The sequence below is a fragment of the Hemicordylus capensis genome, chromosome 1 (assembly GCF_027244095.1).
Source record: "Hemicordylus capensis ecotype Gifberg chromosome 1, rHemCap1.1.pri, whole genome shotgun sequence".
Lineage (NCBI taxonomy): Eukaryota > Metazoa > Chordata > Lepidosauria > Squamata > Cordylidae > Hemicordylus > Hemicordylus capensis.
This window is the reverse complement of record NC_069657.1, coordinates 189222501-189248030: the sequence shown is the minus strand read 5'-3', so window position 1 is coordinate 189248030 and position 25530 is coordinate 189222501. Positions and strand designations below refer to the sequence as shown.

General features: G+C 42.2%; 1 protein-coding gene across 6 annotated transcripts in view; it reads right to left on the bottom strand.

The window, feature by feature from the left end:
- The window catches only part of SLC4A10 (solute carrier family 4 member 10), a 287150-nt gene that overhangs the window by 26908 nt on the left and 234712 nt on the right, over nucleotides 1-25530 (bottom strand). For all 6 annotated transcript variants that reach the window (XM_053261350.1, XM_053261339.1, XM_053261367.1 and 3 more), the window contains 5 exons: nucleotides 20773-20878; nucleotides 8300-8461; nucleotides 6592-6705; nucleotides 5677-5838; nucleotides 632-883 (listed from right to left, as the gene is read on the bottom strand). In XM_053261350.1, the coding sequence (XP_053117325.1) occupies nucleotides 632-883; nucleotides 5677-5838; nucleotides 6592-6705; nucleotides 8300-8461; nucleotides 20773-20878 (796 nt within the window). The remainder of the gene's footprint in view (nucleotides 1-631; nucleotides 884-5676; nucleotides 5839-6591; nucleotides 6706-8299; nucleotides 8462-20772; nucleotides 20879-25530) is intronic.

Sequence of the window (25530 nt, the reverse complement as noted above, 5' to 3'; positions counted from 1 at the left end):
TATATTGATTACTTGTAAGCCTATTAGAGAGAGAGCGTGTGTGCATGCACGCACACACACACACACACACACACACACACTTTTCATTATTTGACAATTGGAAGAACTGGCAGTTCATATCTTTGCCTTAAATTCTCCATTTTTAGAACAGTGCAACTGGAGGAACAACACTTGAAGATATAAAGCCAGAGTTAGACCACTGGTCCATCTAACTCTGTTTACACCAACTGACAGTGGCTCTTCAAGGTTTCAGGCAGAGGTCTTTCCCAGCCCTAATTGGAGATGGCAGGAATAGATCCCGGAATCTTCTGCTTACAGAGTTTTGCCCCTAGCTAAAGCCCCTGCCCTAATCTAATTAGTACTGCCTACTCTGACTGATAAGAGCTGTCCAAGCTTTCATGCAGAGATCCATTCCCAGTTCTGCTATTCAAGATCCCCTTTTTCATTGGAGATGCCAGATGCCGATTTGTGGGCCTTCTGATGGCAAATCAGGTGTTCTGGCTCTGAGCTAGCAGTGCATAAGGAAAGGGGTGTGGATTCATTATAGAACAAGAAAACATATGTTAAAATTAAGATCAAGAGTGCCTAACAATATTATCCATTTTTGACTTGGTTTTCCAAAGTAGACTACCTTAAGTACACTAGTCAAAAACACTGATGAGCCCATAAGGACGAATATCATGAGTCCTGTGACCCTTTGCTCCCGGATGCCAAGAAATTTGGGCTGTTCTCCCGGAGCAGAACATTCAGACTCCAGCTTCAAACTGTTCACGTGAGAAATGGAGAGGACGGTGGCAGCAACAAACCATGGCAGTCCCATAAGAGAGCAGACTCCCAGCATAAGAGCCACCATCAGCAAGTCCAGGTGATATCCGCAGCCTTTCTGTTCAAACAAAGACAACAACAAACAACATGATGAAGGCAGAAGGCGACACCTGAATTTGGCATGCATAAATATTTGAGCAGCAGGCAACCCTAATTAGCAGCTAGTTTAACAATGCATGTGATGAGTGAAAAATACATGAACTGTTAGGCAATGCTGGCACTGCGGCTTACTTTGGTTCTTACCTTTCTCATGGTATAACTTATCCTTGCAGTGCTTGTGTATGAAACACATCCTGAATTCAGTCCATCAATTCCTTGCAGGCACTGACGTGCCAATGGGCACCCTGACCTTCTCCTCTTGAAACACTTGGCTTATATCCAAACTAATAGTTGCACACAGGGAATGCGTCCACACATGCACAGAGGAGATTTTCAGTGAGCACCCCTCCATCCTGCAGCTGCCTATGCCTCAAAAAATATGTATCTGAGGTTTGGAGGACCCTCAGGGATATATTTTGGTAGGCACAGACAGTTGCTAAGGAAAGGAAGACGGCTGAAAATTGCCCTTCCCTTCTATGTACATACAGAAGCATTTCCATTGCACAACTTTTAGATTGGATGAAGGCCTGCGTCTGATTCACTGCAATGGAAATTCTGCACAAGTCCTTCCATATACTTGAAGGAGTCTGCTGGATTGTTGGCTTTATCGAATAGAAATCGAATTAATAATAATTAATAAGCAGCAGGAAGTTCCAGTTAGAAAGGATATATTCAGGATTGTTCTACATTAAGTGGTCATATTATTTGTAGCTGGGCCTAAGATTTGTTCTGAACGCACCTGCATACCCCACATACATCAGCTCTGTCATGGAAGAAAAGCAGCATATAAATGGTTTCAAAAGTCAAAAGGCAGCATATAAATGTAATATAAGTTTATTCGAGTCATTTTAACTGATCCCTGCAGAAGCTGGAGTTACGTACCATGCGGATGGTAATAGTTATTTATTTATTTATTTAACTTCTATACCGCTCAAACTTTCGTCTCTGGGCGGTTAGTATATATCCTAAGTCTGCTCTTAATATATCCTAACACCAGACAGGTAGCTAAATTTTGTAGCGCAACCCTCCGTTTGCATAAGAGTTTAATAACAGGAAAATAGGTGATGGATTTAAGGCCAGAGCAACTTTTGCAGCTACAGTGTGGCAAACTTCAGGTGGGCACGCAGGTATTGGGATCACTTGTATATCATCGGTAAATCTAACAACAAAAATTCCCCAAGCTCCTGAATTATTTAACCCCTCTCATATTCAGGAGTCAGGAAGGCAACTGTTTAAATTTTGATTTGTATGTAATAATCTCATAAGTATGAAATACTGCTGTGTCCTTTTATTCTTAGTTATGTATTTTTAGTAGTACTTTCAGTACCTTGATCTATGTTCAGGAGGACTTTTAACATTTATTTGGTTTTATTGTTTGTAGTATAAGTTTGATTGTTTTCTCTTCTACATTTGTTTTAATCTCATGCTGGTCGCTGACCGAAATAAAGAGATTCAATTTGATTTGAATATGTCCTAATCTGCTCTTTTTTGAGTGCCACTTTCATTTTAAAGTTAAAAGGACCATAAAGTGTCAAGTCGATTTCGACTCCTGATGCCCACAGAGCCCTGTGGTTTTCTTTGGTAGAATACAGAAGGGGTTGACCATTGCCTCCTCCCATGCAGTATGAGCTGATGCCTTTCAGCATCTCCCTATATCGCTGCTGCCTGATATAGTACCAGCAGGGATTCGAACCGGCAACCTTGTCTATGCACTTAAGCTATCTTCTTTGGGAGGAAACATATTAAGTAGATTGCTGGTTGCTTCTGAGCACAACAGAAATGAGCTGAAAATTCATGCTTGAAGGAGTTGCAAATGTACTTGGTGTATGAGTGTGTGGTGGTCTTATTTATTCTTCCTTCCTTCCTTCCTTTGTAAACCACTTTGGAAACTTTTGTTGGAAAATGGTACATAAGTAGCAGTAGTATATGAAAGTGCAACTTTAAAAAAAACAAACTAAACCTGTGTGTACACACCGGACAGGTTGGTGGCACTATAGGCTTTAACAACCATTCATGATAGCAGGGAGATTCAGTTTCTCATACAGCCAAACAGGTGATCAGCATTGTGAAAGCTGGCAGATCCTACCCTGTGGTTCACACTCCACACACAGTCCCAATTCAACCAGGAGATCCACATGTGCAGTATCTTTTTAAATATTTAATTCTTGCTCTAAAAGAAGATTTGTGTGCAGAATGCCCTTATTGGATAAACTTGCAGATCTTTTTCAAAATGAATTCCTTTCCTGAACAATGAAGAGTAACTGGCTCTAGGAAATCTCCCTGTAAATAATAATAATAATAATAATAATAATAATAATAATAATAATAATAATTCGATTTCTATACCACCCTTCCAAAAATGGCTCAGGGCGGTTTACATAGAGAAATAATAAATAAATAAGATATGTCAAATATGACATATCTCTCAAATATGACAGATGCAATTCACATAGATAGGTAGACTATATTATGCTCATTGACCAGTATAGATACAATTCAAATGGCATCTACTGAAGAGAAATCATATCCAAGGTTTCCTCCAAATTAAGTGGTACTAAGCTGCCACTATTCTCTTATTTATTGGCTGACCAATATAAGAACTTTGCTCCAGTGCAATACCATGATCCAGCAGGGGGATCCATACTGGCCAAATGTGAGGGAGGACTGGATTCCCTCCTAGGGCCAGCATCAGCTGCCCAGGGCCCTCAGAGGGGCCCATAGCTGATTCATGTCCACTTCTGTGCCCATTGCCTTTGGGGGTGGGGGTGGGGGGGTGAAGTTCTTTCCAAGACCACTGAGGTCAGAGGCCAATGGAAAACGGTCTTGGCGGGGTGGCAGGGACCAAACCTGGAGCCAGCCTTGTTCCTGTACCTTTAAGAGCTGTTTAGAAAGGGGAATCTTAGCAGGTGCCGCTTGTCATGTATGGTGAGAAGGCTGCAGCTGCTGAAGTTCCCTTTGCCACCCACACCTAAGGAGAGCCCTGCTTTCATTTGCATCTGGTTATCTTAAGAGTCTGGTTCACAGCACTGAAACAACAGAAGGCAAGGATGAAGAATGGAGCATAAAATGTTTCCTATAATCACAAACGTGAACAAAGGAACCGGACATGTGCTCTCAGCTGCTTCAAGGTGTTGATGCTGAACCAAATGCATAATCTATGCTCCTCTTAAACATCTGCCCTTAGGCCTGCTGAGTTCTCTGAATTTTTTTTTTTTTTAAGATAAAGTTGCTCTAAGTGCATATATGCCACTTTAAGTGGTGAGTGGATTTAAGCCAGAGACACCTTTTTACCTCCTGACACATTTTGGTGGAGTCTATTCATGAATATATGAATAAATGTATCCACAGAGAGTCAGGGAGCTTTCCTCACATTCACGCATAAGCCTGAGGAAACTGACATATGGGAGGGAAAGAAAGCATGGCAACAGGTGATGAGGCTACATCAGACCCCAGCAAAAAATGAATATGCAGCAAGGCAAGAGGGCAGCCAGGAAGACCATCTGACTCCCACATGCCACTGCTGGGAAGGAAAAAAAATACATTCCAAAGCTTGGCAGTGACTCCATGCATCTGTCAAGTTAACCACATGAAACAACTCCGGATTGACACAGGGAGCCAGACTGACAAAAAGAAAGAAAGAAAGAAAGAAAGAAAGAAAGAAAGAAAGAAAGAAAGAAAGAAAGAAAGAAAGCATTCGAAAAAACCAAGAAGTTGTAGTGTAAAGAGAAGGCTGCAAATGCACTTTAAATGTGATTTTAAACTGCATTATTGTTTAACTGAAGAGTGAAAGAAGCCTACAAATCTGTGCAGACAAGCTTGTCCCTACAATGTGGGGAGTAATGACCCTTGTCTAATTTTTCAATGTGTAAGCTGCTATTGCATGTGTGCCATTTTAGGACCCAACCATTCCATCCAAGGACCAACTCGTACAGTTTTCCACTGAGCATAATAAGAGCACAGAATTAGAAGCAAAGTACAATGCGAATGCTTGGAAACTTCAGCCACAGTGCAAAGGCAGGTGGGGAAACCATCACTGTTTTAAAATTGTTTTAATGTTTTAATTTTGTTTTAATCTGTGTTGTTTTATTGTAAACTGGCAGTTTTGGGTGGTGTATATGCATGGTCCCCTATCAGATCACATGGCTTTTGTGGCAGGAGCACTTGTAGGCAAGAGCCGCTTTCTTCAGATGCAATCATATAAATGGCTAAATTCTAACATTAGATCAAGCTTATCAAATTGGCCACTTGTCCTGTGGCAAGTGAGCACAGTCTCCAGGCTACTAGACAGGAAAGCATTCATAATTGGAAAGTGTGTGGGTTCTCCTTTTTGGTTTAGGTTACGAACGTGCTCTAAATTACAATGACTGGATTTAAAAAAATGTATGGAAGAGGAATGGTTGCTGGCCATGTGTGTGCTGGTTTCACATGGGGGCAGCTGGGGGAGAGCACCGCTGGCACTGAAGGTATCTGGAGCGCTGCCAATTCAAGAAGTGGCAGAGGAGCAGGTATGCACCTGCTCTCTTCTGTTTTAAAGGGGCAGGAGATGTGTTCCGAATCACATCCTGAAACCGTGATTCATGCACATCCCCAAACAAAACCATTGCAAAAACATAGGAATGAAGAACACGTAAACTTGTTTATAACAAGTACCTCTGGGATAGAAATTTACATTTTAAAAAAACATGTACTGAGGAAAACTCTTAAATAATGAAGAGCAATGTCATGTCAGCTTTGCAAGCTTTACTAGCCTACCTTTAGCTTATGTTCTTTTCTGTTTATAATAACAGCTGTAATCTGCTGGTCCATGAATATCAGAATTGTACAAAGTAGAGCTGGAATTACAGCAGCTAGCACTGTCCACCAAGGATTGGGACCCAGAGGTGTGATAAACCAGCCACGATCATCTCTGGTGGGCTAAGAGAACAAGAGCATTTCAGAATTTTAGGGATCATTAAATCATAGCGTTATGGACCATCATAAAGATGGATAATATCACAGCAAACACTCCCTCTCTGGTTGTAAAAAGCAAGCCTACATGATAAAGGTAAAAAGCCAAAATGTTTGTATATTAAGCAGCACCTCATTTTATACTAAAGCTGTAAATTTATCAGTTGCTGGGAATAGCATAAGGACATCATAAACTTCAGTGCCAAATCCTGTGAAATGGAGGCATGCAACATAACTTATTTATTATTTATGTTTCTGTGTAAGCCATTTTGAGAACCTCTGTTGAAAAGCAGTATATACATGTTTGTAGCAGCAGCACAATCCCAAGCATGTATACTCAGAAGTAAGTTTCTCCAAGTTCACTGGCACTTACTCACAAGTAAGTACACAAAGGAGTACAACCCTAGTGTTGCAAGATCCTTGGAGGGCTAACTGGGAAAGAACCAGAAGTGCGAGGAAAAAAGAATGCACTTATTAAACTAAGCTATTCTCATTTGACCAGTCCAGACACTATTTCCAGATTGTGTTCTTCCTTGACAGTCAGCTCAACCTTTCTAGCTCCTTTGGTTCTTCAAATGAAAGAAAAAAGTCCCTGGTAAAAGACACATTCACATTTATAATATTGATCCATTTCATAAAAGAACAGCTACTAATATTTAAAACACATTTGTCATGGCCAACTATATTAGCAAAGCCTTACATGAATGGGTAAAGAATTACCTTGAAAGCATTTGGAACCTGAAGTTTTGGTGATGGAATCCCAAGGGCATAGTCAATTAAAACCATGGAAAGTATGGTTAGAAAGACAGCAAAGTCGCTCACCACAGACCGCACCTGGAAATATATTGAGTCCATCATCAGTGACAGCCAGGACACACTAATTAAAAACAAAATCTCAGTGAAAGGAGTTTGCATATGGATTACCTCTTCCATGAGCTTAAGAGGCTACTAAGATATGACCATAAAACAGACTCCTGCCTGCAACTAGGACCTGATCCAGAAACATACATGGTCCCATGGGGCTTTTGTAAGTCTCCCTTTGGTAAGAGGGGAGGAAGGAAGGTGCCCTTAAACCGCCCCCCCCGACCCCCACCACTGTTCATCTGTTTGGAAAGGGAAAAGGAAACCTGCAATAGGCTCTGCATCAAGAAAGCTGCATGCATATTTTGAAGAAGTAACCATTCAGAGTTAAAAGATACAGTACATGCATGTCACGGGGAAGGAAATTGCATCCTTAAGGCCAAAAGCTTGATCATCCACCCTGGGCAGAAGAGAGCTAGAAATCTCACACCCATTATTGAATCACACTGAGAAACATGTATCCAGTAAGTTTCATGATTATCTGGTATGACTTTTTGCCAAAATTTTAAAATGGAAAACTAATTAGGGCTGCAACCAAATAATAATTGTGATTAATCAATTAAGGCTTTAACAGTAGGATTTTAAATTTTCATTTGCAAAGTCATTTCAGTGGGATGAACTGTATTACTACAAAGTGATTCCTCACTATGGAGTCTGTGAAGTGCTCTAGACAAAGGGATGTACTGTTTAAGACATTGCTAGTTGTGTCTGAAGCATTATAAAACAGTGTCTCAGGTTGAGAAGTTAGGTTCAAGGTTTCAATTAGCTCCAACAAAAATCAAATAGGTACCACTTCGCAACACAACACATGACATCACTTTCAGAGGGTAAAGTAAACCAGTCACTTTAGCAGGTTCCAGCACACAGTGGGTTAGGGACCTCAGGTTGCTTTCACCCCTCTCTGTGTTCCATTCAAAATGAGTTCTGGTCCACATGAAGGGGAAACATTTGGACTTTTGACTACAGGTAGAAAATGTCCAATGCCAACATTGTTAATCTGAATTGTGTTCAAGAACATTTTATCCCTGAGAATCTATTACAGTCTGTGATACATTTAAATTTCTGACTGAATTGAGCAGATTCGGCATGATGTCTTTTGATATAAATTGCTTCCTGTTCTCATCTAAACAAGAAGGCAGCAATAAAACATAGCTTCTTTCCTCTCCCTCACTGATGCACTGCTGGCAACAAACGGTTTAAAAATGCTATAAAACTTTACAGGTGCAATCCTAACCAGAGGCGCTCTTACTACTATACTTCTGGGCCAAAGTCCAGAGCCTCCACAGCTCCTGCCGCCCCCCCCCCCCATTTTATTTAGTCTGTCCCAGGTGGTGTGGTTGCCCAGCCAAGCATGATGATGCTTAATTTGCAGTGCCAGGGGTGGGGGCATCCAAAGGCCTCTAGGTCCAGGCTCAAAAATTACCTAGGTGCACCTCTGATCCTAACTCTTGCGATCCCAATTAGAATTTTGTTATTGATTTCCCTAGAAACAGACATGTACCCTATACGTACAAGTATATACTAATTTTATTTTTTTTCAAAAAAACACATGCAATATGCAAGTTACCTTGGTTGGGAAATATCGACTGGTCTTGAACTGCTTCAATGTGGATGACAATGTAACTGTAGAAAAGAATAAGATGACTGACCAGAAGAGAACATCTGGGACGTAAGGACCATGATGTCCACAGGCTCTTCCTACAAAGCTCCCTTGTAACGTCGAACATTGCTAACATGGAAAGTAAAGGCATATTTTATAGTCTTGCAACTGACCACTTGATAAAACATATGACTGGATCTTATATTCTGTTATCACTAACAACTATGATGTTAACATTTTTATACACATACACAAACAGTTTGACCTGCATTGCCTAAATATGTAACGAGTTAATCAACCAAATATTTTTCATATCTGTGTATTATATAAAGCAGGGGTTCTCAACCTTCGGTCCCCAGATGTTGTTGGACTTCAACTCCCATAATCCCCAACCAAAGGCCATTGGGTCTGGGGATTATGGGAGTTGAAGTCCAATAACATCTGGGGACCCAAGGTTGAGAACCCCTGATATAAAGGGACAGTTGTCGGTGATTTAGGAGTGGTTTCAGCTTTCTGGTGAGTGTACATTCAATAGTATACAAAGTTTGCTGCTGCATAATATGTAAAATGACTCCCACATCTTACATGTATGACTCTGCCTTTCTATTTATCAGACCTGGAAGTGCTGAAAAAAATATAAAATTAACTTAATAAAGAACCATCTCAAAATCACAGAAGCCATTAAAAATCAAAAGTCAATATTAAGTGTTTCCCCCAGCCCCCAGCCCTCAAAAATTCTATTAACAGATGCTTTGACACTAAATTCATGGCTACCTATGGAGTTTGTGGTGATACAGACATTAAGGGTATTAACACGACCAGGAGGTGGGGAGGGCAGGTGGGCAGGGGAAAGGCTGCACTAAATTTACCCTCCATACACATTCCCCGACGATCCACTGAATGATGCTGGGAGCAGACTGCACTCCCACACGATCTGCAGTGCGGATCTCTGGTGGCCAGGATAATGCATCCCTGCCTCCACAAATTCCACAATGCACCATGCGATGAGTGCAGTGCATTGGGGGATACCCCCATAAGACAGGCGTTCTAGGTGCCCGTCTCTGTGTGTATGCGGGCTGCAAACAACCCAGGAACACACACAATCCTGGCGCTGGGGTTAAGGCACACTCACGCCCTTAATCTCAGCTAGAGGCTGGGCTTAAAAATGGGGCTAGGCAGGTGGGCAGCACTGGGATCCATGCAGATCCTGGCTCTGCAAATGAGCAGCCTAACCCAGGCTAGCTGCCCTAGCCTGGGTTAGACAGCTCGAGAACAGCCTTCTTATGAGGTTAATATGGTGTCAAAGTTATATAAACAGGAAGAGGAGCTTGAGTTCTCAGGACTGGATCAAGAATCCATCTAGAAAAACTTTGGTTCATGTCTGTTCATACAGGTCAACTGCTGATAATTTATTTTGAAATTTGTTTTGCAGGCACCTTACAGGCACTGTAGCTGAAAATAACAGAGAAGTTAGTTTGGCTATGGAGTCAGATTCACAAATTTAAATGGGTATAGGTCATTTATGCAAATCAGTTACCATAACTAGCTGATTTTCTAAGAAAAACCACAAGAACACAAGATGGCCAAGAGTTGGCTAAGAGCTGGCAATTCGGTCATAGCTGACAAGTGAGATCATATAATCTTAATATATTTTTGTAAACGCAGCAAAGATCAGCAATTCCTGATTTCTGTAATTTCAGCAATTTAAGATTTTGCATCCAAGGCAATAATTTTTAATTATATTTGATACTGACATCTTTCTAATTAGATGGGTGATATCTTCTAATTAGAAGTGGACCATCAAAGTACTTTTGGCCTTTCAAGTACTTTTTGCCTATTAAAGTAAGATTTGGCCTATCAAAACTTACCTGCAGTTGGGTCATAGGGACCCAGTTTCTTTATTCAGTTTCTTTATTAATTTAGAGTTATTTTTGCCTATATATGGTTCTTGAGTAGCTGGAAAAGACTTATGATGCCATTTCCTGCCACCATTTTGAAGTGCTAAACCATTTTGTGGCTCTTTTCTGGAAAAAAAAAACTCCACAAAACACATACCCAAAACACACCCTCAAAAAAGAAAAAAAATGAGGATTTGGAAGTTGGGGCATTGCTGAAGAGCAAAGTACTGTTTTATTTCTGCTCCCCTTTTTTCTTGTGATTTTCAGAACATTTCAGTGTGCTTAGGAATCTAATTCCCCCTCTCCCCTTAGGGTTAAATTTTCTTTATTCACAGTTTCTTTATCCATAGAAGTAGGCGGCAAAAGAACTACCGCAAATAAAGAGGAATTCCTGTACTCAGGACTTCCCCCAAAGTGTCCAGCTATCAGCAGAGGAACACCTAGGTAATTTTGGAACCTGGACCTAAAGGCTTTTGTAGCAAACCCCTCACCCCGCCCGCTTCTTAAGCATCATTTTTTAACACGTAGGCTCTTGAGGGCACAAGCCACACCATCTAGAACAGACTAAAGATGATTTGGAGGCCCCCCGCCCCGGGGTGTGGAGGCCCTGGACTTCAGCCCTCAAGTCCAGGGGTAAGAGCGCCTCTGGCTATCAGCTATAATGCTTATTGTGGTGAAATTTTACATGGGTATACTGAAAACATCATAGGAAGACCGCAAATGCAGATCTTTTGAATGCCAGTGCCTATTTTATTTTATTTTTAAAATTAAATAAGGTAATATATTTTAATAAATGGGAGCTTCACATAAATGTCTTCTGAGGTTCTTATACTGCATTTGTACTGAGGAACAAAATATCTACTACTAATTAGTCCTATGAGGGTGGTCAGCCAGTTCAATAAAAATAGAAGCATTCAAGAATATTCAACCATTTTACAAAACATAGATCTTTTTGCTCCAAACCTGTGCTTAGAACTTCTTAATAATGCTTGTTTTGTGGTTCTGAACTTCCTATTGCTTTGTTGACCAAAGGCTTATATTCTGACAACATATAATTGAGGATTTTGAAGGAAATTAGTCTAGAATCTAATTTTATATAAACAACTGTATTATGCTTACTTACACAAACATTCTTTTTGTAGGAACAGCTGAGTGAAATTCATGGTTAAAATCTTGAAACTACTTTCTTTGGATTAGTGCCAAGTAAGTAGTTGGAAGATCATACTCTAAATCTTATGTTATGTAAAATATCCGATTAGAGGAACTGAAATAATCCCTTCTGGTTCTCTAATGTGGAGAATCAGTTTCCTTAGCCACAAGGTGGCAATAGATTCCACAACATTATTTGTATTTAGGCTAAAACAAGATTAATTGTAAAGGGAGCTCTTTATGGTGAAATTTAGCACATAAACTAAGTAAATATTTGGACCCAGATTCACAGGATTGTGCAAAGGGCACACTAGAACTATTCAGGTTTCTGCACTTGATCTTCAGAAGACTCTCCAGAGCAGCAGGAAAAATTGAAAGAAAAGTTACTTATACCCCTTAATACTTTAAGCATGTATGCATACATGTGCGCACACACACACAGACCTCTTTGAATTCCAATCATGATAAGTAGTAACATATCAAGTAGTATGTAAAAGAGTCCTCTTTAATCAGGTAGAGACAGCATGGATAACTCATCAGGTTCAAGGGACAGAAGTATCACTTTTCCCTGGAGCTCTCTTCAGTGGTAGTTTCTGGTGAAGTAGTTCCTTTTGGGACTCTCTTGGTTGCCGACCAAGTCCTCCCTTTTTTCTTGTCACTGGACTCCTCTAACAGTGGGAGGTGAGGTGATGACATAGATTTCCTATAAGCCTGTTATTTTTCAGCATGAAGTAGGGATGTGCTAAACATTTCAACATTGAAATGTTTCAATTTGAAACAGGCCATTTCAAGTGTTTTGTGCTCGAAACAAGCTGCCATCTAAATAAAGGGCCTGTTTTGAGCTTGGAACAAAACAAGCCTGTTTCAATCGAAATGTTTTGCCGTTTCAAGCACCATTTTGGAGGCTTATTTTTCCCTTGCTGATTGGTTTTCTGGCACTGGCTTCCAATTGGCTTGCAATCTCCTTGCTTCTTGGTTGGCTTATTATCATACAAATCAAGTGTTGTCATGGGCAACTGTGCCCCCATTGGCTGGGGAAGGGGGGGACACAAAAAGAGGGAATATCAAAATGTATTCAAAGGGACTGGGAGGCAGAGAGAGCCCTTATGCCTCTCTTGAAAAGGATACATCAGGAAAGGAGGTTTGGTTTTTCTTTTCTCAGCACTGAGTAGAATATGCTGTGTTGTTGCTGCTATAACTACCTGGTTTCGCAGGATCTCAGATTGACAAAGGCAGAACTTGAGTGCCTTCCTTCCTTGAGTTGTGGTTTGTTTTGTTTGTGAGATAGTGTTGTGGCAAGAAATGGGCAGTGGCAGCTCTCTCTCTCCCTCTGTAATATTTCTTGGTGATTGGTGTGATGAGCTCTATGTCTGGCCTTGAGACTAACTTGTGCTTCACTTACTGCTCTGCAATCTGCATTGCAAGGTGTACTCAGTCAAAAAATGTGGCTGAAGCTGCTCTAGCTGAGCTTCTGGCTATGCTTGCTGCTAAGTAAGGGTGCTGCTGTGGCAGCTGTTGTAATGCTAAGAAGTAACATAAGGAGTCATAATTGTGTGTGAGACAGCAACTTGTGCCAGTGATGTTACTGCAGCACAGGCAATGAAGCTGGCAGTGAATTTTGGAATTTTTTTTACCATTTTTGGACAGTGTTTGAAATGTGTGTTCTGTGTTGGGAGTGACAGATTACCTTTTACCTTGTGCTACTGCAGTGTTTTTCAAGGCATGGTTCCAAAATGCATTACAAATTGCAATGCAAAACTTGTGTGTGCACTTTGCGAGTGAACCTTGTTCCGGCCATAGAGAACAATGGGTAAACTTGAAACACCCCATTGTTTTCTGTGGGTTCCTCCTAGGGACACCAAAGTAGGTTGGGTGGTAGGGCATGATACTACCTACCACACAACCCACAAAAGAAATGGGCAAACTGGCAATTTTAAACAATATTTTAACGTTTCCCCCAAACCCTCCATAACTGCATCAATAGAGCTGCACTGCCAGCACAAGTCCATGGGTGTAGGGCCAAAAAACAGAGTAGAGATGTAGATGTGTCATGGACAGGACAGGGAGAAGTGGACTTACATCACATCATTCAGTCACCAAAGATGCCCCAAATTACAGCCTAAAATTATACTAATTTCAGAGGGGGTGTAAGTCAAAAAGTATCCACTGAACTCAATCAAAAGCAAAAGACACAAAAACACTTCTATTAATCTCCCCCTCCCCTCCTGCTGCTACATTCCACCTACCTATTCCTCCATGATGGCGTATAGATTCAGACGAACTTTGAAGTCAAGCACAGTACAGCTACCTCAGTACATGACCCCCATCCCACAAGCAGAATCCATAACTCAGATGATAGAGCGCGCAGCATGAATCTATATCTCCCTGGCCTCATGTCATGATGCACTTAATGCACACAAGGTGAACTTTGGTGACAGTTCATGGAAAAAGGACAGCCTGCACCAACAGCCTGCTGCCTTCAGGACATATATAGAAAGAGAACTTTCCTCTTCCAGAACTCTTACTACATATCTTCATGGAGTTCATGGAGGAGAGGTCTATCAATGGCTACTAGTCAGAGGGCTGTGGGCCACCTCCAGCCTCAAGGGCAGGGTGCCTCTGAGTACCAGTTGCAGGGGAGTAATGGCAGGAGAGAGGGAACGCCCTCAACTCCTGCCTGTGGCTTCCAACGGCATCTGGTGGGCCACTGTGCGAAACAGGATGCTGGACTAGATGGGCCTTGAGCCTGATCCAGCAGGGCTGTTCTTATGTTCTTATGTTATCTTTTCTCATGAGGTATCTAGACACAAATGTCAAAAAAGAAAATCCATTCTATCAACCCTACTAGGTATGCAAAAACAATGCAACCCACATATATAATCATCAACCAACTAAAGACCAGTTTCTCTGAAACAATTTGCATGCTCTGACCCACTCCATGGTTGAGGCAGACCTTCTTCACTGCCATTCTTGCCTTTCCCTGCTTCAGCAAGCCAGACTGCACTGTGCTTGCCATTCCCAATAATATTAAATTCTCCAGTGCTTCACATAGAGTTATCCAGGCCCATCTACCCCATAAAAGCCAAATAAATACAAGTAGTCCTGGTAAGAACTAATCTGCCCACTTTCTTTTTCACTATCCTACAACTGGACTAAATTTGGCACAAATTTGTTGGGCAGTTCACAAGTTAGCCCACTTCAGCCTTAAATGTCCACGCATTTGCCTTCTTGAATTGAGGTGGATCCCAAACTACGCTATTGAGGTGTCCCTTTGTGCCACTCACTACAAATTTGTTCCAAATGGGTTAGGCAATCCATGTTAGCCCACTTGCACTTCAAATGTTCACACTTCTGCCATCTTGAAATGGGATGGATGAAATCATTACAAACTTCATCCTTGAGCTGTCCCTATGTGTTCCTACAGCTGTAGCAAATTTGGTTCAAATCAATTAGGCAGTTCATAAGTTAGCTCAGTTACGCCTCAAATGTTCATGTGTCTGCCATCTTGAGTGGGGTGGATCACATCATCACAATATGCCATTGAGGTGTCCCTTTGTGTCATTCACTGCAACTATATCAAATTTGGTTCAAATCGGTTAGACAGTCCACAAGTTAGCCCACTTGCACCTCAAATGTTTACGCATCTGCCATCTTTAATTGGGGTGGAAGACATCATCACAAACTATGCTGTTTAGGTTTCCCTATGTCTCCCTACAACTGTACCCAATTTGGTTCATAGTGGTCCAGGCATTAGGGAGACACACACGGACGGAAACACACACACACACGCACACACACAGAGAATGCCAAGTGATCTCATAAGCGTGCTTTCCTTAAGAAAAGTAGGCTGAAAATGAGTTGAGCAATATAGCCCTAATATAAACAAAACATGTTTGTCAGAGAGAGTTGATAAGATTTTAGGTTACCTCCCCCCCCCCGCTTTTAATTTTGTACACTATAACAAGCTCTTGCTACTGTCACCTTTGAAATCTATCTCAAAAGCAAAACCAACTATTTTGTATCCTATTGAATTTTGCCTGAAGTGAAGTTCTAAGAAGTATTTAGAGGGTCCTGCTTGGCAGAAACAGTTGTGGAATTTCAAAGGAAGAGTTCCTGTGGAATCTACACTTCCATACCTGGGGTCAGCAGATAGACTAATTCAGGCTGTTAGTCAAAAGGTTTTATGTCTTTAAGAGGTCTGAACCTATTTATTTATTATTTACTTTTCAAATTAAATAATTTTAAAATGTTATTTTAAAATTTGTAGACTTTTACAAGTTTTCAACGTAGGGGAGGCAGGGAGCAAATCCTGGAGTCTTGGAGCAGCAACAGAGAAGGCCCTTCCCTTTGTAGACAAATGCAGACAAACCTCTCCGGATGATCTCAATGGGCAGTGGGGCTCATGCTGAAGAAGATGTTATCTTAAATACCCAGATCCTAAGCTGTTAAAGGCTTTATAGGTTACAACCAGCACCTTGTATTTTGCCCAGAAACTTACTGGTAGCCAGAGCAGCTCTTTAAGTATAGGAGTATTGTGGTATCTCCAAGATGACCCAGAGACCAACCTGGCGACCGCATTCTGTACCAACTGCAGTTTCCGGACTATGTACAAAGGCATCCCCACATAGAGTGCATTGCAGTAAAGTCTGGAGGTTACCAGTAAGGATGTGCAAGAGCCGTTCATGCACCCGCTGGCAGGGGTTCCCTTGAAAAGCAGGTAAGGAGCTCCTTACCCTGTTTTTTTAAGGGAACTGCTCCCTGCCCCATTGAGCCGGTTCAAATGCCGATGCATGAGCCAGTTTGGCACTTCCCATAGGTGGCGCCAAACTTGCTTGTGCACATCCCTAAGTTACCAGCATATGCGCCACTTTTCTGAAGTCATTTATCTCAAGAAAAAGACTCAGCTGGCATATCAGCCAAAGCTGATAGAAAGCATCTCTGGCCACCACCTCAACCTGAGACACCAGGGAGAGGTTGGATCCTGTAGCACCCCCAGACTGTGTAACTGTTCATTCTGTGAATGTGTTTCCCCATCCAGAACAGGCATATCAAAATCATCCCCTGAGTTCCGACCCAGCACAATAAGTACCTCAGTCTTATTTGGATTCAGTCTCAGTTTGTTATCCCTCATCCAGCCCAGTACTGTCTCCAGACATACATTTAGGGAAGTTATGCCTTCTCCTGATGATGTTGACATGGATAAATAGATTTGGGTATCATCAGCATATTGATAACACCCTACACCAAATCTCCTGATGATCTCTCCCAGCAGTTTCATGTAGATATTAAAAAGCATTGGAGACAACATGGAGCCCTGGGGGACACCATCAAAGAGAGTTGGTCTTCTGGTAGCAAGCATGACTTGTCCCCTTAGCTAAGCAGGGTCAGCCCTGGTTGCATATAAAAGGGAGACTAGAAGTGTGAGCACTATGAGATCTTCCCCTCAGGGGATGGAGCCGCTCTGGGAAGAGCAGAAGGTTCCACGTTCCCTCCCTGGCTCCTCCAAGATAGGGCTGAGAGAGATTCCTGCATGCAACCTTGGAGAAGCCGCTGCCAGTCTGTGAAGACAATACTGAGCTAGATAGACCAATGGTCTGACTCAGTATATGGCAGCTTCCTATGTTCCTATGTTCATATAAATGTTCAGATTTTGAAGAGGAACAGTCTCCAAGGAGCATCATCTGGAATCTGCCCGAGAAGTAGGAGCAGGGCACTGCAAAGCAGTGCCTCCCACCCCAACCCCTTCAGAAGGTTACTATGGCCAATGGTATCAAAAGCCACTAGGAGATCCAAGAGGACCAACAGAGTCATACACCCTCTGTCAATTCCTAATGGAAGATCATCCATCAGGCTGACCAAGGCAGTCTCCAACCCATAGCCTGCCTGAAAGCCAGTTTGAAATGGGTCTAGATAATAAGTTTCCTCCAAGACTGCTTGAAGCTGGGAGGCCACCACCCTCTCAATTAATTTGCCCAGCCATGGAAGGTTGGAGACAGGCCTATAGTTGCTTAACTCTGAGGGGTCCAATGCAGGCTTCTTCAGGATAGGTCTAATGATTTTCTCCTCAAGATAAGGAGGAACCCTGCCCTCCCTCAGAGAAGCACTCTTAAGTACTGAAGAAGCATTCCAAACAGTGGTCAAGGTTGAGAAGACCAGGGACTACAGTTAACAGTGAAATCTGCCTAAAGTGACATTTCAAGACAAATGTCAAAGTTAACATTGGAAGAAAGCAAGACAATAAGACAAGCAGGGTTTTGTAAAGGGGTTTCTGTGGAGTTCTTATGAGAGCAGCACAGGCACTTAGACAATCACAGACACAGCCTGACACATGAAAACAGTAGAAATGCTAATATGTCTTAGGAGGAAAAACTTCCATTGCAACACTAGATGGGGGCAGCCTCTCACATCCATGTAATGAAATATCAGATTTTGGAGACCAAGACTGATACTGAAAAATGACCCACTTCCAAATGAAAATAATCCCATATTAACATTGGGACTGCTTTTCACACTGACAAGAGTCATCAATTTGTGTGAACAACAAAATGTGTGAGCCAGCAGCTTACAGATCTCAGCTACAGCAATTTTCATGGTCTCCAAGGTACATTTTAAAGTGTTGGAAGTTGTTACAGCCAAGATCCATCTGCTACAGGCTTGCAACTTCCATGAGTGAAGAAAATGGCCAGAAAATATGAACATAAGTGTTTTCTAGATATACAGCTCCAAGTTGTGAGGGGGGGAACCCTATTATAGTTGACGTGGTCCCAAAGAGATGCAATGGTATAAAAGTGGCATCTTCTGTTTTGCAAGTGGAGATCTAGCAGCAAACACTGTGGAATATTGGATGAGGAGCCAGGTTGAACTGCGGGTGTAAAAAAAATCAGACATGCCCTACAAGACTTCTGGGACATACCATTGCATCCTATTGCATTTGCAAAGGCTGTAAGTGCCTTTGCATTTTCCTCATGGTTGTTCCATGATGGCAGTCACAGACTGCCACATAACATGGAAGTTACAGCCTCTTTCTCCTCCAATTGACCAGAACTAGACCCTTAGTCCATCTAAATCATTACTGTCCACATTAACTGGCAACGGCTTTCCAGGTATCAGGCAGGAGTCTTTCCCAGCCCTAGTGGGTGATGCTAGGAATGGAACCTGAGACCTCTCTTCTACTGAGTTATGATCCTTCCCCTGGAATCACTGTGAAGCTAACATGAGTATGACACTGGAGAACAGAGGTGATTAGAAGTAGACCGAGGCGCACCTGTGGACCACTGGCCAATTTCCAGTAAACTACCTTGTATCTGCTAGATGCTGGGATTCTTGGCAAGTATACAGGGCTAGGAGGACAATAATCTAATCCAGTAAAACAATTTGTATGTTCCTAAAAGAGTGTGCCTATTCAAGATCACATAAAAAGTAGGAGGTGGTTCATAGGACTGGGTGGGCAGGGCAGCAGACTGGCAGCGGGGAAGGCTGGTTAAGCTTACCTTCTCCAGATGACTGCTCCAATGTTGCTGGGAGTGTGGACTGTGCTCCCAGATGATCCATGCTGCATGCCTGCAGAGTGGAGCTCCAGAAGCTGAGACGATGCATCCCGGCCTCCAGATATCCCCTAGAGGCTATTCTCATGACCTCCCAAAAGTGGACTAAGGGAGCCCAGTGATAACTCGCAAGGAGACACCCAACTGGGAGGCTGCAGCAAGCCTCCTGGCCTCGGGGAATCCCCCCCACCCCAGAATGCCCCACACACTCATGTGGGGCATCCTGGGACTTCCTGGGGGTGGGTGGCCCCCAATCCCCGCTACCCCTACCAGCTCTGTGATGGAGACGGTAATTGTATGAGCGGCCAATCTGACCACCCAGAGAGAGCACCCTGCTCTCCCCACAGAGCCCAGTTAGGCTCTACACACGAATCGTGTGTAGAGCCACATAGTGTAAACTTAAAATTTAAATTTGTAAATTTAACATGCACAATGCATTGGGGGATTCCTCGGGGAGATGGGCACTGTAGACGCCTGTCCCTGTGTCCACTAGGGCTAAGCATAGCCCCAGCAAACACACAATCCCAGAGCCCAGGTTAAGGGCTTGGTCAAGCCCTTAACCCTGGCTAAGAACCAGGTTTGAAAGTGGGGCTAGGTGGCACTGCCCCACTGAGATTAGGCCTAATCCTGGCTGTTCTCACACACAGCCTAACCCAGGCTGGTCTTCCCTAGCCTGGCTTAGGTTGCACATGAGAACAGCTTCAATGTTTTGCTAAGAGTTCCAGAGTAGGCACACTTGTTTTGTAAATTTAGAACCACACTGATGGACCATAATGATTCTAGTAAAAACAAAAAACAAAAAAGGCTATGCAGAAGTAGACCATATAGTGTAAATCTCACTCTTGCTTTAGGCCATGTCTAGTCAGCCTGGTCCCAATCTACATTATTGACAATAAAGGAATATATAGAAATTTGCTGGCAAACCAATTTTAACTCTTCACTATAGTCTGAACATCTGGACGATTATTTTAGGAAAAATATGCAGCTTACATGTTCCTTTTAGCACAAGGCAGCTTCAGATTTACCATCTGGCAGAATTTAGGTCAAATCTGCTGCTATTTGATGAATGTAGGCTTAATCTCAGTAATGCTCCCTATCAGTACACAAAGAAGTTTTCAGAGTAGTGTACAAGAGTGTAGGAACTTGTTTTAATGGTGTTAACAACAATAAGGACTATCACCAAGAAGCTTCATTAAATCAAAAGACAATTCCTTTTAGACAATAATATGTTCCTTACTGGATGTAGCTAAAATGTTCAGTTTTTGAAGATCACAGTTCATCAGCGGATAACTTAATAGTGATTTTTATTAACTGTTCCCCCTTTTGATATCCCATCATAGAAATGCTTTTGTATATTAACTGACGTGCATTCATATGCAGGTCTGGAACCATATCCATAAACAATTCTATGTTTGTGGGGCTTTCTGCATACTGGGAATCCTGCTTTTTTCAGGCTTACTGATTACATGGAGAAGTCCCATGTGCAGACAACTTTTTTCAGGCCATTAAAGGAACACACATACATTCAGAGGAGAAGGCCTGCCCCTAGGATTCTGCTGTCCTCCCATGTGGTATAGTGGTTAGAGTGTTGGCCTAGGACTGAGGAAATCTAGTTCAAATCCCCATGATTCTCTAGATGACTCTGGGCCAATCACTTCTCTCTCAGCCCAGCCTACCCCACAGGTAAGGAGGATAAGCATAACCATATACACCACCCTGGGCTCCTTGGAGGAAGAACGAGATATATATGTAAAAAATAAATAAGCAAAAATGAATCGGTGCATGCACACTGAATATCTGAAAATCCCTAAAACTAGTTGCATATTATGTACTTCAGTTGTATACTTACTGTCTTGGTTAAGTTTCCCCAAGCAATATCAGATGCAGTGAGGTTCTGGGACTGCCAGTATTGCAAAGTACCATTGCTGGGGTTGTCTGGCTCCACACAACTGCACCTGAAAGGCAAAAGAAATGCTTGGTTTTGCACTCTTAAAATAGACATTATGCCATAAATATACCTTGATAGGTCTGCGCTGGCCACATGTGTGAGATAAAGTTGGCAAAAGCTTAGTCCTTGAAAGTGTTCCTGTACCTTTAAGAGCTATACAGAAGAACCCAGAATACCACCAGATGCCTCTTTAGCCATCACAGTTATGCAGAGCCAAGAGAAGCTGCACCATCTGGAATTTCCACTTCTGTGACAACATCCCTTGATCATAAGGGAAACCCTTTAAGGCAAGCAGGTAACCCTAAACTTCCATTTGATTCCTGACTTGAAAGCATATTCATAAAGGGAGAGGGATGATGTTCCTTTTAGAAGCCCCGAAGCTGGTGGACACCATTTAGCAGATTTTCTTAGTCACTGCCATAGTGTGATGGCAAAAGCTTCAGCTATGAAACTTTTATCTTCCTTGGATTCTGGCAGAAAAAGAAGCTCTGACCCTTTCAGAGCAGCATAAATTGCAAACTGGTGGAAGAAGAGCCATAGTTACATAGTTACATAGATAGTATATATGCAGTGCAGAATACAATGGAGAACCATTATTTATATAACAAAACAATACATTCTTGATTCACTAAGAGATCTCTGCATTGATATTAGGCTAGAGCCTCTTGCTCCGAAATCCCTTGGGGTACCAGGACAGAAAATTTAAATGTGAAATTTAAGAAACCAAACAGAACCAATTTACATAAAATGTAACATAGTTATCCGTCTATTGGTGATGCAATAACAGGAATCAATTATATGTGGGTTTATCACAAACAGCCTACAACCTTGTGCATAAGAACTGCACTCCAAATGGCGTAGCTAAGCTGCAGAATATCTGTGATTATGAAAGTTCCCTAACCTTGAGATAGTGACTCATATACCACTCATGTTGCCTGCAAGGATAGAAAGTGACTGTAAAAACTCCCCAACGAATTTCTTTAACTTAGCAGCAGGCTGCTGTTGGGTCTCTTCAAGAAGCATTAGGTAAGATACCAAGAGCTTGTACAAGCATAAGTCAATGAGCCAGCAAAGCCTATAAAGCACAAACAGACAAGATGTCCAAATATGCACATGCCAGATGCCTTTCCAACATGAGCCCCTTGCTCTTAAGCTGCAAACTATAGCCCCTACAGATGTTCAAAAAAGTGTGCCTGCAAGTTCTACCCTGGCAGTGACACTCAAAAAGCTTCACCCAGTCCCCACACTTTCCACACTGTAAAGTGTTTGTCTGAAGAGGCAAACATCACAGATCTGGACAGTGTGGAGTTGAGGTTGAGGCTTTATGAGCACATCAGCACCAGCCCAGGACTTTCAGGTCCAATCTTGGGACACTGTACACGAGTACAGCAATCCCTTTTTGAATGTCTGGAGAGGACTTAGGTGTTTGAGATCTAAAAATGTGGTTTGGCAGTTCAGTATAACAAGACGTCTCTGTGAAACAGGCGCATTGGAAAGACAATGGCCTGGTTGAGATGACACACAGAAACATGGTATAATCCTGGTTCCCCACAATGTCCCCTAACCTTTGGCATGGGTGTTCCTCACCCCTTTGCAAACAAGAAGAGGGATTCTACTTCCTACATATATTTGAAAATTAATTAGCTTCTGTATGGACTCCCCTCTTTTCTGATTGTACCAGGACAGTATCCATACAGCATACTTGACCAGAGGTTAATGTGGCAATGATAACAAGAATTGTAAGGATGCTGAAGTGGAATTTATGAAATATAGATCTTGCATTTTTGACAACTTTATAAATAGACTCTATAGTTTGATTGCCAGTTACATATCATAGGGTCAAACAGGGTTCATCACTGGTTGTAAGCTTACATGGAGGATCAGAAAAATAATAAATTTCTGGTATAATTTAGAAAGATCTGGGTCCCCCCCCTTCTACGTCAGTGATGCTGACAATGCTTTTGATGAAACTAAGTGACCATTTGAAAAGGAGATAATGAATGTTCAGTTTAAACAAAAATTTAGAAATTGGATTAATCTTTTACATGGTGCGCTAATAGTGAGATTTATGGTAAATAAGAAAATATCTGATATAGTAAGTACTGATATATAGTACTGATATAGGAAGATGCTGAAAGGCATAATCTCATACTGCATGGGAGGAGGCAATGATAAAACCCTCCTGTGTTCTACCAAAAGGCAGCCACAGGGCTCTGTGGTCGCCAGGAGTTGAAATCGACTTGACGGCACACTTTACCTTTATTGAATTACAAATAGGAGTACATCAGAGATATCCTTTATCCCCATTACCCTTTTGACTTGTGGACTGAAATTCTGGCTATTAAAATCAGAGCATGTTTTAATATTAGGGAACTAAATAGCACATGATTCTATATCCAAACTGATCTTTTCAACTTAAGAAACCTGATGGCATCTTCCATAGCATTACTGCAGTAGCAGGAACAATATGAGAGGGTTTTAAGTTATAACAGAAATAAATCTGAACTTGGACTTAATTGTGGCTATAGAACACAGAAAAGGGTCACTGACTCACTGCACCACAATGGAAGAGTTCCGGTATTAATTATTTAAGAACGTTGTTATCAGATACAACTCATTTGCTAGAAGGAAACACAGACGCAATATTGGTGAAGATCCATGTTGACTAAAAGAGATGGGTGAATATGAAACTCTCATGGATTGTGATGACTGAATTAAATCTTACCTAAATTTATATCTGGAGCCACACCTCTCCCTGGTATCTCAGGTTGAGGAGGTGGCCAGAGGGGCTTTCTACCAGCTTTGGCTGAAACATCAGCTGTGTCTGTTTCTTGAGATGAATGACCTCAAACAGTGGTAAATATGCTGGCAACCTCCAGACTTGACTTCTGCAATGCACTCTATGTGGGGCTGCCTTTGTACGTAGTCTGTAAACTTCAGTTGGTACAGAATGCGGTGGCCAGGTTGGTCTCTGGGTCATCTTGGAGAGACCACATTACTCCTTTGCTGATAGAGCTACACTGGCTGCCAACAGGTTTCCGGGCAAAATACAAGGTGCTGGTTATAAACTATGAAGCCCTAAATGGCTTGTGTCCTAGGTATTTAAGAGAATGTCTTCTTCATTATGAGCCCGACTGCCCACTGAGGTCGTCTGGAAAGATCCGTCTCCAGTTGCTGCCAGCTCGCCTGGTGGCCACACAGGGGCAGGCCTTCTTAGCTGCTGCCCCAAGATTGTGGAATGCACTCCCTCCCTACAGCAATACGATCCTCCCCATCTCTGACAATTTTTTAAAGCATTTGAAAACCCACCTCTTCATCCAAGTTTTTTCAGCTTTTTAAATTGTTTAGGTTATAATTTGTGTTTGATTTTAAATTGTTTTAAGTTTTTGTGTATGTTTTAAACTTGTTTTTATGTTATTTTTAACCACCCAGAGATGGACATTTGGGGCAGTTTATAAATCTGCTTAAATAAATAAATAAATAAATAAATAAATAAATAAATAAATAAATAAATAAATAAAATTTTAGAAAAGGCTTAGGTGGTCTGTGGCAAATGGTGCATGGCAAGCCCTGCCCACACAGTGCTTTATCAATCGGAGGCAACAGAGCAGGACATGGTGATTGAGCAGTGGGAATTCCATATGCAGATAGGGAAGAGGAACCTGTGATGGTTAAGGTCAATTAGAACGCAGCTCTTACTGATGGGAAGATTGTAGGGCAGGGGTCTGCAAAGAGAGGGATTGTGATGGAAAAAAGAACCCCTTCAGGAGAAAGAGGCTGCCACTGTGCAAATTAGATGAAGAAACAAGGTGAACAAGATCTGTTAACTCAGGAAGGGAGAGAGAGAGAGAGAAAGAAGGAAGGGGAAGAGTGAGTAAAGGGAGAGGGAGAAAGAAAAAAGGAAGGGCGAGGGACAGGCCTGGACCTGTCAGCAGCCTGAGGGGAATGAGTGGCCATGGTGGTAGTGGCGGCAGCAAGGAAGGGCCTGGTCAACTGCTGCTTCTACTCCTGCAGGGAGGAGAAGGAGCGGGGCTTGGGTGAAAGTGGGGAGGTCTCTGGGGTTAAGGAACTGCGGATTGGCCAACCTGGCAATGCTGCAGCCATGACCAAGAGGGATGACGGGATGGAAGCAATGGGATGGAGGAGAAGGAGCTCAGCTCAAGTGAGGGTGCAGAGAACCCTGAGGTGAGGGGGGCTGTGGCAGGTGGTGAGGGGAGCAATCAAGTACAAGTGCACAGATGCTCTGCACAGGTTAAACTAGTTCCTATTACATCTTCAATCACTTCATTAAGAAAATTAAGTTAGTAGATCAATAACAAAGACTGCAGATGATACAGTCACCAAATTGCACCAGATATTTATCCAATCTCCTCTGCCACATAAAGTTGTATCATCAAGTCGGTGTCGACTCCTGGTGACCACAGAGCCATGTGATTTTCTTTGGTAGAATACAGAAAGGGTTTACCATTGCCATCTCCCACACAGTATGAGAGGCTTCCAGCATTTTCCTATATTGCTGCTGCCCAATATAGGTGTTTCCCATAGTCTGGGAAACATACCAGCGGAGATTCGGACCAGCAACCTCTTGCTCCCTAGGCTCCCCACTGTGCTCCCCACTGTGATTAGAGGTCAGAAATGAGACTATACTAATCCATGGGA